The 15,232-nt window shown below is 42.6% G+C and overlaps 1 protein-coding gene across 2 annotated transcripts; it reads left to right on the forward strand.

The window, feature by feature from the left end:
* On the forward strand, window positions 1-15,096 carry APOF (apolipoprotein F). Of its 2 annotated transcripts, XR_011566632.1 has the most exons (3): window positions 1-145; window positions 294-13,352; window positions 13,447-13,584. XR_011566632.1 is itself a non-coding variant. In XM_070789498.1 (2 exons), exons 1-2 carry the CDS (start codon window positions 13,133-13,135, stop codon window positions 14,406-14,408), a joined length of 1,047 nt encoding a protein of 348 aa, XP_070645599.1. In that variant the 5' UTR covers window positions 13,067-13,132; the 3' UTR covers window positions 14,409-15,096. The 2 variants fall into 2 exon arrangements, 1 of the variants encoding a protein (XP_070645599.1); XM_070789498.1 differs by lacking the exon at window positions 1-145 and having other exon boundaries at window positions 13,067-13,217; window positions 13,447-15,096.
* Window positions 15,097-15,232: the final 136 nt, after the last annotated feature.

The raw sequence follows: 15,232 nt of genomic DNA on the forward strand, positions 1-15,232 counted from the left end.
CTGAGGTTTTCAGAGGGGTCAACTGTTTTCACTGAGATAAAGAGGTCAGATCTAGAAAGCGGTCATTCAGATCAAGAGAGGCACGGAGGCAAAGGACGTGTTCAGATCATCTCATTCCTCTGGCTTCTTTTTTTTCCAAGAGCAGGTAAGTATTTCCTACAGCCCGTAAGTTCTGACGTCCAGGGCGACTGAAGTTTCCAAGGGCTGAGACACTTCTGATGTCTGACCAGTCCTGGAGTCTCTTCATCCCAAGCCTTTGCCCACTTTCCAGTCTGAGCACTGCTTCTTTCCAGCAGGGCTGTTCTGCTGTCCCACCATGATGCGGGCTGTGCTGCTCCTTTGCTGTGTCTTGATGTCCCCAGTGGCTGCCTTCCCAAGAAATGCCCAGGAAGGGGTCCTGACCTTCCAGCCATCTATCTCAGAAATTGGGCATCCTTTGAACCTGCTCTCCAACCAAATCCTTCTACCAGACCCTAAAACTTGCCAAGATCTCTTGCATGTGGCCCCCTCCTTAGCCCCTCTGCCTGAGTACCTATCCAACTTAGCTCTGGAGGTGGTCTTGGAAGAGATTGGTTGCACAACTGAGGCTCACATTCTGCAGCTCCAGCTTGTTAAGATAGGAGGAAAGGACACCACTGAAACCCTCATCCGTGAGAGCAAAAAGCACAATGAAGGAGAAGGGACTGGCCAAGTTAAGGTCATTCTGAAGGATCTGGGCAGATCTCCAGGGGAGCTTAGGCGGGCGCAGCGCTCAGTTACCCTTCCGGAGGCATGTAGGCAGGAAGATAGGTGGGTGCTCTATGAGACAGCAAAAATGATAGCTGAATTTGCTGAGAAGCTCCCTAACACTGAACTGGTAAAAGAGTTTAAGGCTGCTGCCACTGACGTCACCCAGAAATGCACGGATGAGTCCTGGGAGTATTTGCAAGCAGTAAGCAACCAGCTAGTGAACAGCCCTGAGATGAAAGACTTCACAATGCCTATGCAAGATCAGCTGTACTTTATCAAGCGTTCCATGACCATTCTGATGCACATTGTAGTGGAATTCATAAAGACGCAAGTCCAGAATATTTTCGGATAAGGAAGGCCTCCAAGGCACCCTATTTCCTTTCTCAAATGTCTCTGATAGGATCATGTACGAGGACTGGGCACAACAGGTAGTTAGAAATGTTGAGACAGCTTAGGGCAGAAGCATCTATTCGTGTGATCCCAATGCTAAAAGCCATGTGACCAGAGTCAGTTTTGCCCCCTCTCTTAATAAGTCCTAGTCTCTATTTTTTCCCCCAATTTCTCTTTGTCAGGTACTGGGGATGTATTACGTACTAGACATGAAGGATATTGTAATCTTTCCCCATTTATCTACCCTTTACTTTCTAATTCCCAACTGGATGCTGTAACTTGTTTGTGTTCATTTTTAAACTGAAGAGCGAAATTAAATGTTGCTTCTAGATCAGAATCACAGTTATTTGATCTCTTTTAACTCTGTGTCTCCACAGCTTTTTTTTTTTTTTTTTTTGGTGTTGCATCACACGGGATCTTGTTTTCCTGACTTAACCACTGGACCACCAGGGAATTCCTTCCATAGCTTCTTTTGTGAGCTGGAGGTAGAATGTGGCAGGACCCACAGGAAGTGCCAATGCATTTTGAGACTGAGTATGTAACAGAGGGACAAGGTTTGAGCAGTCAATACAAATGGGCAAATATTTGTAGAGGGCATGTCCCTTGCTGATTGTTGGGAAAAGCAACCAACTTTCCTCCTCATGGGATGGAGAACTGGGCAGAGTGAGTTTAGACCTACCAGAGTGGTTTCACTTCTTGGTGACTGGATTGTGCGGTAGTTTGGGGCCCTATACCTTTATGGAATGAGCCCACATAAAGCAGAAAAAGCCCCTGGTAATCTGGATGGGGAGACCAAAAAGAGCAACTGAGTCCCATTCTCTACTCCCTGGCCCCAAACTGAAAAGGAAGGGAGGCTGTGAATTGATGGGCAAGATGTCTTCCAACTGAACCCTGGGCTCCTTCGGACCACAGCCTAGAGGAAACAGTGTGAATGCTGTCTTCCACTCTAGTGTGGTCTGATCTGGCTAAGCACCACTGAGACCCATCGTGACCTGCTCCTTGAGTGCCTCCTGCTCTACCCTGTGGTTCTCACTTCATGTAGAGCCCAGAAAAGACCCTGGTATCTTTTTCCTCATCTCTGGGGATCCAGCCACCCTCTGGAGACTCCTAGCTCTGCCAGGCTCTACTCCCAAAGTCCCTGCCTGACCTTACCCCTTTTGTCCTCTGCCAAGAATGTCCCTGGAGCAAGCTGATCACCAGGCTGATCCCTAGCCCCTGCAGTTTCACCTTTATAACCTGGATGACATGAAAGCCAAGTAAGTTTTTTTCCAACCAAAAACAAGGTGCCAGATGGACAGTAGCTCAGGGAGAGGCCTCCCAGGGAGTGCTCTGGTCTCTGTACTGCAGTTGTTAGGCAGGGTTCAGCCTTATCCAGGAGAGAAAGATGTGCCTTCTCTACTCTAGAAAGTTAATAAGAGCAAGAGCAGCATATGTACAATGTAGTCTAGCTGTCACCAGGAGTGGGAATCTACAAAGTCAAACATAGCTTTGTACTCTGCTGCTCAGAACTACAACAGACCCGAAGAGTGAGGCTGAGATGGGGCCATAGACCTGGGGCCATAGATCATGCCCAGGTTGTTGGGGGACCAGGGGCTATTGGTGAGCTCTGTGCTTAAATCTGCAGTGAAATCTGGGATTCAGTAGCTGATCTAGTATTACTATGAAAAAGAGACAAATACCCCTCTATTAGAGACTAGGGAGGAGGGCTTGGGAGGCAGCACAGATGTGAATCACCCAGAAGTGACAAATGACAATTAAGGCCTCAGAGGACAAGACTCTTGAAGAAGTGATCTCAACTCCTACTCATTTGGAGCCTTATTCATGGGCCATGACTTAGATACTTTTCCTAGTAACCTTATGCTTTACATAAATACAGAGGTTATGCACAGAAGGAATTAAACTGAATTTAAAATTGTCACTGACTCCCTTATCCTAATCCTCAGGTATGGAATGGAATGAGTCAACTATGATTATGTCAGTCTATCAGTATTCATGCTAAGTAAAGAGAATCCTCTTACCTTAAACAAACAAAAAGTTTTTCCTTTCATCATAAAATCATATGACTCCGTAAGACATATACATGTTTGCTTTATTACTTCAGACTCTGGGTATTGCAATAAATTGAGATTTCCCAACGATCAGGTGGCCCCAGGAGCAAGAATGCTGCCAGGCCGGCAAGTCTTTCATCAATGTGCTAATCCACACATTGAAAATCAGAGGTGACATAAATCTTACCAGTCCTTGTTGAAATTTCAGATAGTTGGGACCAGGATGATCTGTCTGATTAAGGTAGGGAAGAGGAACCGAGGGATATATTAAAATGCAGTCTTAGGGGTTTTATGAATTCTTCCACAATTTTCAGACCACTGCTACCCAACAGAAACTTGAGGGAAGATAGAAATATTCTCTATCTGTGCTGTCTAATATGGTGGACACAAGCCCGATGTGTCTACTGGGTGCTTGAAATGTGGGTGGTATAACTGAGAAACTGAATTTTCTTTCCATGTTTTAAATTCTTATTCATAGTTTTTATTCTTGGTATTACATGATAATGTCTCTAAGTGTTATAAACTGAACCATTTATAACAAAATTTATAGATTGAAGTCCTAACCCAAAATGTGACTGTATTTGCTCAGAGGGTCTTTAAGGAGAGGGCAGAGGGCCATTAACCATTAAGGTTAAGTGAGATTATAAGAGTGGGACTGTAACCCAATGGGACTGGTGTCATAAGAAGTGGAAGAGACACCAAAAATGCACATACATAGAGGAAAGGCCATGTGTGGGACAGCAAGACAGCAGCCATCTGCAAGCCAAGGAGAGAGGTTTCAGAATTAACCAAACCTGCCAACATCTTGACCTTGGACTTTTAGCCTCCAGGTCATGAGAAAGAGAAATAAATTCCTTTTGTTTAAATCATCCCGTCTATGGTATTTTGTTATGGTGGCCCTGGAACACTCATATATTAAGTATGGGTCTTTTTTCACCTATTTTCTGGTATCCTGTGAGTCTACTCAATTTGAAAAAAAAATGTCCTCTTCATTATAAAAAAGGAACTTAAAACTAAAGAAAATAATTTTCTTGCTTCCTCTTTTTTTAGTTTACTTTTTTTTTTAAGCCACGCTACGCAGCTTGTGGGATTTTAATTCCCTGACCAGCAATTGAACCTGAGCCCATGGCAGTGAAAGTACCCAGTCTTAACCATTGGACTACCAAGAAATTCCCAGTTTAGGTTTTTTTTTTTTTCAATTGTGGTAAAAAAAAAAAAAAACAAAAAACACACATATCATAAAATTTGCCATCTTAACCATTTCTAAGTGAACAGTTCAATAGCTGGCCTGTAACTATGAACTGTGTTCACGTTGCTGTGCATTCCATCTCCAGAACTTTCTCATCTTGCAAAACTGCGAATCTACCCATTAAACATTAACTCCCCATTTCCTCCTCCCCTCAGCCCCCAACCACCACCCTTATATAGAAACCATCCAAAGTTTCTATAACTTTGACTCCTCTAGATCTCTTCCTGGTCATTGCTGTTTGTCATCTCTGATTGAGATTCCTGTGGCAGCTGTCCTGCTTGTTTTCCTCTCTTCTATCTCCCCTTCTCCTAAGTTCATCTTTCACACTCCCTCTTGAGTGATCTGGGCTTCCCAAGTGGCTCAGTGGTAAAGAATCTTCCTGCAATGCTGGAGCCCCAGGGTTCAATCCCTGGGTTGAGAATATACCTGGAGAAGGGAATGGCAACCCACTCCAATATTCTCGCCTGGGAAATCCTGTGGACAGAGGAGCCGGGTGGGATAAAGTCCAGAGGGTGGCAAAGAGGTGGACATGACTGAGTACCCTTGCACATTTATCTTTCTAAAACATAGGTTTGATCCTTTCACTTTCCTGTCCAGAGCACTTGATAGTTCCCCCACTGCTTTTAAGACAGAGTCCAGAGCCTCTGAGTGTGTCTGGTCTTTAACCTTGGCAGCCTTGGGACCATGCCACCCACATACCTACTTTATATTGGAGTTATCTTCATCTTGGACTACTTTTCATTCTTCAAAAGCAGGCTTTTTCTCTAAATGCTTTGTCATGTCCTCTACCTGCCCTCCAGATTAAACTTCCGCCTTCAAGACTCAGCTCAGGGACTTCCCTGGTGGTTCATTGGTAAAGAATGCACCTGCCAAGGCAGGAGACTCAAGAGATGTGGGTTCGATCCCTGAGTTGGGAAGATCCCCTGGAGTAGGAACTAGCAACCCACTCCAGTATTTTTGCTTGGAAAATCCCATGGACGGAGCAGCCTGGGGTCCATGGGGTCCTGGGGTCCATGGACCCCTACAGTCCATGGGGTCACAAAGAGTTGGATGCAACTGAGCACACAGACCTCAAGGTTCATCAATGTTACAAATTTCCTACTTTTTATCCCATTGTACATATGTACCACATTTTGTTCACCCGTTTGTGACAGACTTTTAGATTGAGTGAAATAGTCTTTCACTGTGGTTTTGATTAGCATTTTCCTAATGATTAATAATGTTGAACATATTTAATGTGCTTACTGGCCATTTGTATGTCTTTTCTGGAGAAATGTCTATTCAAGTCCCTTCCCCTTATTTTTGGCCGCACCACTCATCTTGCAGGACCTTAGTTCCTCCACCAGAGATCCAACCACTGGACCTCCAAAGAATTCTCCTTCGCACATTATTTTTTTTTAATGCTAGAAGCAATCTTATGGTGTGATATGTGTGTGCTCCGTCATGTCCGACTCTTTGTGATCGCATGTACTGCAGCCTTCCAGGCTCCTCCATCCATGGCATTTTTCAGGCAAGAATATTGGAGTGGGTTGCCATTTCCTGTTCCAGGGGATCTTCCTGACACAGGGATCGAAACTGCATCTCCTGTGTCCCTGTATTGGCAGGCAGATTCTTTACCACCGAACCACTTGGGAATCCTCACTTTGCACATTTTTAAATTGAATTATTCGTTGTTAAGTTGTAGGAGATCTTTATATATTCTGAATATTAACCCCTCATCAGCTAAACTTTATGCGAATAGTTTCTCCCATCCTGTGGGTTACTTTTTCACTCTGTTGTTAGTGTCTTTGGATGCACAAAAGTTTTAAAAGTTTATTACTTTTAAGTTGTTATGAAGTCTAATTTATCTATTTTTCTTTTTTTACCTGTGCTTTTAGTGTCACACCCAAGAAATCATTACCAAATATGATGTCATGAAGATTTTTTTTCCAATGTTTTCTTCTAAGAATTGTGCGGTTTTAGTTATGTTTAAGTCTTTAATCCATTCTTTTTTAAAATATTTTTATTTCTTTAGGCTGGGCCAGATTTTAGTTGCAGCACACTGACTGGATCTTCAATCTTCCTTGTAGCATGCAAGGGCTTTAGATGCAGGATGTGGGACCAGGGATCAAACCCAGACACCCTTTGTTGGGAGCGCAGAGTCTTAGCCTCTGGACCACCAGGGAAGTGCCTTTAAACCATCCTGAGTTAATTTTTGTATATAATATAAGGGAAGGGTCAAACTTCATTCTTTTGCATGTGAATATTCAGTTGTCTCAGCACCATATATCTCATTCAATGCTTTCAATGCACTTGTAAAAAATTATTTAACTACATAAGCAAAGATTTACTTCTGGGTTCTCTGTTCTATTCCATTAGTCTATATCTCTATTTCTATACCTATACCATACCGGTTTTTGTGTGTTTTTGCAAGTTTTGTTCCTAGTTTATTTTTTAAACTGAAACTTTCTTTTGTTTTTCTCATTGATTTTTATAAGTTTCCAATACGTTAAGCAAAGTCTCTCATTCAGTTATCTGTTAGGGCTAACCTAGAATTATTTTCAAGAAATGCTTTCACTTGCCCAAGCATATTCTCTTAGGAGGCAAGCCGTGTTGAGTCGTGTATCCTAGTTGGTATCTTCATTTTTAAGAAGAGGATTATTCTCTACCTGCAGCTCAGCTGCTTATGAAAGCACACAAATGTGACTTTGATTGGCCTGGAAGAATGGCTCCTGTGTGGTACCTGTCATTATGTAGTACCACACTGTTTTGAGTACTATAGCTTTTTTAAAATTTTCAGGAACCACTTCATTTTTATTTTACTGACTTCTTTTTGATCACCAAATTTGCTTTCTTCTTTGTAGTGATGTAGCTTTGTAATACGGAGAGGGCAATGGCACCCCACTCTAGTACTCTTGCCTGGAAAATCCCATGGATGGAGGAGCCTGGTGGGCTGCAGTCCATGGGGTCGAGAAGAGTCAGACACAACTGAACGACTTCACTTTCACTTTTCACTTTCATGCCTTGGAGAAGGAAATGGCAACCTGATCCAGTGTTCTTGCCTGTAGAATCCCAGGGACGGGGGAGCCTGGTGGGTTGCCCTCTACGGGGTCGCAGAGTCGGACACGACTGAAGTGACTTAGCAGCAGCAGCAGCAGCTTTGTAATAAGTTCTGAAATCAGGAAACAAGTTCTCCAAGTTTATTTTCTTTTTCAAGATTGTTTTGGCTATTCAATGTCTCTTGAAATTCCATGTGAATATTAGGATGGTTTCTCTACTTTACAAAAAACATCACTAGGATTTTGGTAGAGATTGCATCAGATTTGTTAGTCTCTTTGGGTAGTATTGATATCTTAACAGTATTAAGTCTTCCAGTCCATGGGTGTGATAGCTTTCTGTTTATTTATGCCTATTTAATTTCTGTCAGCAATGTTTTGTAGTTTTCAGTGTATAAGTTTTTTTTTTTTTTTTTTTTGCCTCCTTTGTTTACTCCTAATTATTTTACTCTTTTTGATGATGTTGTAAAAAAAAGTTTGGTGTAAAAAAATTGTTTTCTCTCTTAATTTCATTTTTCCATGTTTTTCATTGTTAGGGTATAGAAATGCAACTAATTTGAGGTGTTGATTTTGTATCCTGTAATTTTGCTTAATTTGCTTATTAATTCTAATAAGTTTGTGTGTGTGTGTGGTGCAACTATTTAGGGTTTTCTACATATATGATCATGTCTTCTGCAAACAGATAATTTTGCTTTTTTCTTTCCAATTTGGATGTCTTGTTTTCTTTTCCTTGCATAATTGCACTGGATAGAATATCTGACACTATGTTGAGTAAAAATGGCATAAACAAACATCTTTGTCTGTTCCTGATCTTAGAGGAAAAACTTTCAGTCTTTTTACCATTGAATATGATGTTAGCTGTGGGTTTTTCATATATAGCCTTTGTTATTGAGCAAGCTTTTTCCTATTTATATTTTATTGATGTAAGACGCTTCTCTACATCAATTGATATGATCATGTCATTTTTCTCCTTCATTCTGTTAATGTAGTGAATTATACTGATTGATTTTTACATATTGACCCACTCTTACATTCTAGAAATAAATCCTGCCTGATAATGTTGTATAACGCTCTTAATATGCTGCCAAATTCAACATGCTAGAATTTTGCATTCATAGTCTTATGAAATATGTTTTCTGTAGTTTTCGCTCCTTGTAGGGTCTTTGTCTAGCTCAGATATCAGGGTAATACTGGTGACCTAGAATTAGTTTGAAATGTCTCTCCTCTTTGATATACTGAAAGAGTCTGAAAAGGAGTGGTGTTAATTCTTCTTCAAATGTTTAGCAGGAAAAAAAGGAATGAAAAAGAAAACCCGCAAATGTTTGGTAGAATTCACCTATAAAGCCATTTTGTCTGGGGCTTTTCTATATTAGGAAAATTTTGGTTACTGAGTCAATCTCCCTACTAATTAAAGATATATTCAAATTTTCTATTACTTCATGATTCAGTCGTGGTACATTGTGTGTTTCTAGCAACTTATCCATTTTCTCTAGATTATACAACTCATTAGCATATACTTATTCATGCATCCACATATGCTAAGTCTGACTCTGCAACACTATGGACTGTAGCCCTCCAGGCTCCTGTCTATGGGATTCTCCAGGCAAGAATACTGGAGTGGGTTGCCATGCCTTACTCCAGTGAACCTACCTGACCCAGGGATCAAACCCAAGTCTCTTGCATCTCCTGCATTGGCACCTGGGTTCTCTACCACTAGTGCTACCTGGGAAGCCCACACCTATTCATGATATTCTCTTAAAGTCCTTTTTGTTTCTGTAAAACAAGTATTAATATCCCCATTTTTGTTTCTTCTTTTTATTGAGATGTAATTGACATATTAGTTGCAGATGTACAACATAATGATTTGATATTTGTATATATTGCAAAGCAATCACCACAATAAATCTATTTAACATCCATCACCAAGTATAGTTATGACTTTTTTCTTGTGATGAGAATTTTTAAGGTCTATTCTTTTAGCAACTTTCAAATATACAATACAGTATTATTAACTATACTCACCATGTTGTACATCACATCCCTAGGACTTTTCTAACTGGAAGTTTGTGCCTTTTGACTTCCTCTACCCATTTTGCTCAGTCCCCACCTCCTGGCAACTACCAATCTGTTCTTTGTATCTGTGAGTTCAATTTTTCTTAAAAGATTCCACACATAAGTGACATCATGAGGTACATGTCTTTCTGAGTCTGACATTTCATTTAGCAAATTGCTCTCAAGGTCTATCTAGTGGTAAAGAACCTGCATGCCAATGCAGGAGATGTAAGAAATGCAGGTTCAATCCCTGGGTTAGGAAGACCCGTTGGGAGATGGAATGGCAACCCACTCCAGTATTCTTGGCTGGAGAATTCCAGGGGCAAAGGAGCCTGGCGGGCTATGGTCCATAGGGTCGTAAAGAGTTGGACACGACTGAATTGACTTAGCATGCTCACATGCAAATTCAGGTAACTGGACTTTCCTGGTGGCTCAGTGATAAAGAATCCACCTACCAAGGCAGGAGATGTGGCATCAATGATCCCCAGGTCAGGAAGATTCCCTGGAGAAGGAAATGGCAACCAACTCCAGTATTCTTGCCTGGGAAATCCCATTGACAGAAGGAGCCTGGCAGGCTACAGTCCATGGGGTTGCAAAGAGTCAGACACAACTTAGTGACTAAACAACAACAACAACTTCAGGTAGCGCTGGATCCCTCCCTTTGCACCTCGTTCTTGCTTCCTACAGTTTTGGTAGTGTATCTGTACAGACCAACCCCTCTTCTTTCTTCTATCTGCTCTTAGTCGTCAGGGGCCACTTTTGGGAACTAAGAGAAATAAAATAAATAGAGGGAAGGACCCTGAGCCCCTCCCTCTGGCCTGTTCCTTTTGGTTATCTATCAGAAGTGAGTGACAACACCAAGGAAACTTTTTACCGCAACCATATGTAGAAACCTGTACTAGTTTCAGAAGGCATCAGATACCATCTTTACTGCTAAACCCTAGAGGAAACTGCTTAAACCTAAACTCCCAATTTTTGGAGTATTGGTTAGATATGGAAAGAGTTACTACCCAGATGATGAATAGATTTTTTTTATGTTTCCCATTAAAATTAGAAAAGTGAGAAGTGAAAGTTGTACTGATTTCATTCAACTTACCAATATTTTCAGTTTCCCAGAACTTCACCCAGTGTATCCTGTTAATGAGAACTTATTAAATGTTTTGGGGAGTCTTGCCAGAGATCATCAGTCTTTTTACCTTACCTCTTCTCCCTTTCAGAATCTACAGAGGAAATTTCCCTCATCTCATGTATAGGTCCAGGGTAAAACCTTAGGACGATAGGGATATGGGGCCGGAGTAGCAGGGTCAAAAACAGAAAAGGCCCTATATTTGTCAGCATAGGACAAAGGTGAGAAGGACAAAGTCTGGGCTGGAAAGAGATGAATAAATATTTGCACATGCTACGTCCTTCACTGTTTTGGATGCTATCAGCATTCTGGTCCTTGTGATTTGGGCTAGGCTAAAGAGGAAAGTGGGATACAACCAAAAAATCAAAATAGTCATTCCAGCCATGAAGATATCAAAGCAAAGATGTTTGGACTTTCTTGTTCCTCTGGTTTGTTTCTTCCTCAAAACAGTGAGGACCTCCCATAGCCTTTATGGGTGTGAGGTATGTTCAGGGTAACTGAAGTTTCTAAGGGCCAAGGCACTTCCAAGCTCTGACTAGTCCTGGAGTCTCTTCATCCCAAGCCTTTCCCCACTTCTCACTCTGAGTCCTGTTTCTTTCCAGCAGGGCTGTTCTGTCGACCTACCATGATCCAGGCTGCGCTGTTCCTTTTCTTTGTCTTGCTGTCCCCAGTGGCTTCCTTCCCAAAAAATGCCCAGGGAGGGGCCCCGACCTTCCAGCAGTCTATCTCAGAAATTGGGCATCCGCTTAACCTGCTTTCCAACCAAATCCCTCTCCCAGATCCTAAAACCTGCCAGCATCTCCTGCATGTGGCCCCCTCCTTAGCCCCTCTGCTTGAGCCCCTATCCAACTTAGCTTTGGAGGTGGTTCTGGAAGAGGCTGGTTGCACAACCTGAGGCTCACATTCTGCAGCTTCAGCTTGTTAAGATGGAAGAAAAGGACTAAACCCCTTATCCATGAGAGCAAAAAGCACAATGAAGGAAAAGGCACTGGCAATGCTAAAGTAATTCTGAGGAATCTTGGGGGACCACCAGGGAGGCCTGGATAAATAAAAAACTCAGCTACTTACCTTGAGAGGTTTATTAATGATGGTGAATAAAACCCTCTGGGCTGGCTAGTCTGCCAGTTAACTTGGATGGTGATTGAATTCGCTGAGAAGCCATCTCCCATGTTGCTGGTAACACAATTCAGAGCTTTTGCTATCACCATCTTCTAGAAATGCCAGTATGAGTCTTGGGAACTAGTTGGAAAATTAGGTAAAAAGCTTAAAACATCCCCAAGTTAAGAGCCTCTCAATGTCTATGGGTGACAACAATATAATTTATAAAATGTTCTACAGCTATTCTGAAGTGCTTTATGGAGAAACTGATTCAGGAACTTGTCCAGATTCTTTACTTCAGATATTCAATGCCACATTGTAGACAGGTCTGCTCTTCCAGGACTGTGTTCAAAGATGGGACAGGGACTTCCCTGATGGTTCAGTGGTTAAGAATCTGCCTTCCAATGCAGGGGAAGCACGTTTGATCCCTGGTCTGGGCACTAAGATCCCACATGCCACAGGTTAACTAAGCCCATACACCTTCAACTATGCACCACAACTAGAGAGAAGCCCACACAATGTAACAAACATCCTGCGTGCTGGAACAAATACCAAACACAGACAAATAAATAAATAAGATGGGACACAGTAAGTAGGCAGAAATGTTGGACACTACTTAGGATGCTGCTGCTGCTGCTGCTGCTGCTGCTGCGTTGCTTCAGTCGTGTCTGACTCTGTGCGACCCCATAGATGGCAGCCCACCAGGCTCCCCTGTCCCCGGGATTCTCCAGGCAAGAACACTGGAGTGGGTTGCCATTTCCTTCTCCAATGCATGAAAGTGAAAAATGAAAAGTTAACGTGAAGTCACTCAGTCGTGTCCGACTCTTAGCGACCCCATGGACTGCAGCCTACCAGGCTCCTCCATCCATGGGATTTTCCAGGCAAGGGTACTGGAGTGGGGTGCCATTGCCTTCTCCCTACTTAGGATAGATATACTCTATTTCATCCCAGTGCTGGTGTTAACCTTGCCCTTCTCCACTTAGTAGCTCTCAGTCCTTATTTCACATTACATTTTTCATTTTTTCTTTCAGTTAGCATATACTGTGCCTGTAATACATCTCAGCATGAGAAGCATTTGAACTTTTTTCCTCATTCATCTACCTGTACTAAATCCCCAATGAGACACTGTAGCTTGCTAATTTAATTTTTAAACTGAAAAGAGAAATAAAAGGGAATCATAGACATCCAATCTCTTCTGATTCTTAATCTCCCAGCTTCTATCATGAGCTAAAGTGGGAACGTGACAGGGACTGGTTGTAAATGCCAAATACCAAAGTTTTTAGATACTGAGGCCAAGTGTGTGACAAGCGCACAAAGTTTGAGAAGCCAGAAAAGATGAATAAATATTTGCAGAGATTACATCTCTTACTGATACTAGGGGAAAGCCAGTATATCTGCTCTCTTCATGGGGCAGAGGAATCAGCAGAACAGGATCGAGGGGCTACCAAATCCATCAAGGCAGTCTCACTTCTTAATCACTGGACTGTTTGGTAATTTGGAGCTCCTTGTAAATGGGTGGAAATCATGCTGAGGAAGACCTGAAGATGGAGAAGGTCAAGTGGAAACAATTGGGTTGAGTTTCCTGTTTCTCAGTCCTTTAGCTAAAAAAGAACAGAAGTTTGGAGGTAACAGATGAGGTTCGCCCTGAGTCCTGGGCTCCTTTTGGACCACAGCCCTTAATGAAACGGTTTGTATGTTTCTGGTTTCTCCCCTCTCCAGTGCACTCTGTTACGAACCTGCATGGTCTCAGACTCATCATGTTACCAGTTGAGCTACTTCTTTGCTGCTTCCTGCTGCACGCTGCAGATGCCATTTCATCTGGAAACCAGATGGATGTCTTACTACATCTTCCTTCACCCTTGGAATCCTCTTTAACTTCCTCATACCCCTTGTCTTGCCAGACCCTTCTTCCCAAATCCCTCCCTGGCTTCACTCAGATGGCCCCTCTCCCCAGGTTTCTGGTAAGCCTGGCACTGATGATCGCCCTGGACAAAGCTGGTTGTCAAGGTGATGTACAGGTCCTGCAGCTTCAGCTGTACCGTCAGGGGGGTGTAAATGCTACACAGACCCTCATCAGACATCTTCAAGAGCTGGAGAAAAGCAGAAGCACAGGGAGGAGAGTGTCAGTAGATGCCCTGGCCTCTGCTCTGCAGCTGTGGGCTAGAGAGAACCCAGGCCCACAGAGAGCCCGACGATCACCCTCCATCAAAGACTGTGAGCAGGAGCAGGAGCAGAGTGTGCACAAGATAGCCCAGATGTTGCCGGGAGTGGGAACCTTCTACAATCTGGGCACAGCAATATATTATGCTGTTCAGAACTGCTCGGACGTGGCCAAGGAACGAGGCCGAGATGGGGTTATAGATCTGGGTTATGACCTTCTGATGGCCATGGCTGGAGGGTCAAGGGGATCCACAGGACTAATAATCGGTACTGCACTTAAACCTGCACTGAAGGCTGGGGTTCAGCGGTTGATCCAGTATTACTATGAGAGAGAGGCAAACACCCCTCCACCAGAGACCAGCAAGGAGGTCTTGCGGAGCACCTCAGATATGAGTGAAGTGGAAGAAACAACTACCATGGCCCCTTTCGTGTCAAAAGTAGTAAGTTCAAATCCATGCTGGGGGTGGACCTTATTCAACAACTGTGCCTTGGATCCTAGGTATTGGAATATTGAGATATAAAAGAAGGTGGTAGGATCCAATCGTTAGGACTCCACCCTTTCACTGACAGAGGGCCTAGGTTCAACCCCCAGTCAGGGAACTAAGATCATGCAAGCCGTGCAGCACAGCCAAAATAAAAAATAAAAAGATGGTTACCTCTGAGTAAAGAGAATTCAATCCAGTCCTCTTAATCCAGCAGAACTCTACTCTGATTCCTTCCCTTCTATAAACTACCATCCATAACCAGATCAGGATTAAGTGTTTTGAGATTACAAAAAGGCAAAGAAAGAGGGGAATGAGAAGAGCTAACCTTTTTCTGCTCACCTTTTGGCGGTGTGCCAAAAATAAGTACATAATAAAAGAAGGTGGTAAACACGATGACTAGATCTAGTATTCTGATAAGTTGTAATGTGTGTATTCAAAATCCAAATCTCTGATTTCTTATCAAGGAGAAAAGCAGTACTGTAACGTGTAAGAGTTTTAAAGTTTGTGGTTTGGAATCAGAGGATTTGGCTTTGAATCCAGGCTCCACTTGTTAGAGCTTCAGTGATCACTGACTAGTAACTTATTTCTCCAAACTCAGTTTTTTTAAAATTTGTAAAGTGAGGGTAATGATTTGCATCTCAATAGGTTTCGTGAAAATTAAAAACGATATGCTGTACTAATGCTTAGCACCGTACCAACAATAAAGAAGATTTTGTCATTGTTATTGTTGTTGTTACTTAAGCCCTCCCCTTCCCGTCCCAAAGTGTCGCAATTCCGCTTCGTATATCAACGCCTACAAGGTCTTGTCTAGTCTCGGTTCCACCGAGTGGGTTCTGATTCTCGGAAATCAGCTGTTTCAG

The sequence above is a fragment of the Bos indicus genome, chromosome 5 (assembly GCF_029378745.1).
Source record: "Bos indicus isolate NIAB-ARS_2022 breed Sahiwal x Tharparkar chromosome 5, NIAB-ARS_B.indTharparkar_mat_pri_1.0, whole genome shotgun sequence".
Classification (NCBI taxonomy): domain Eukaryota; kingdom Metazoa; phylum Chordata; class Mammalia; order Artiodactyla; family Bovidae; genus Bos; species Bos indicus.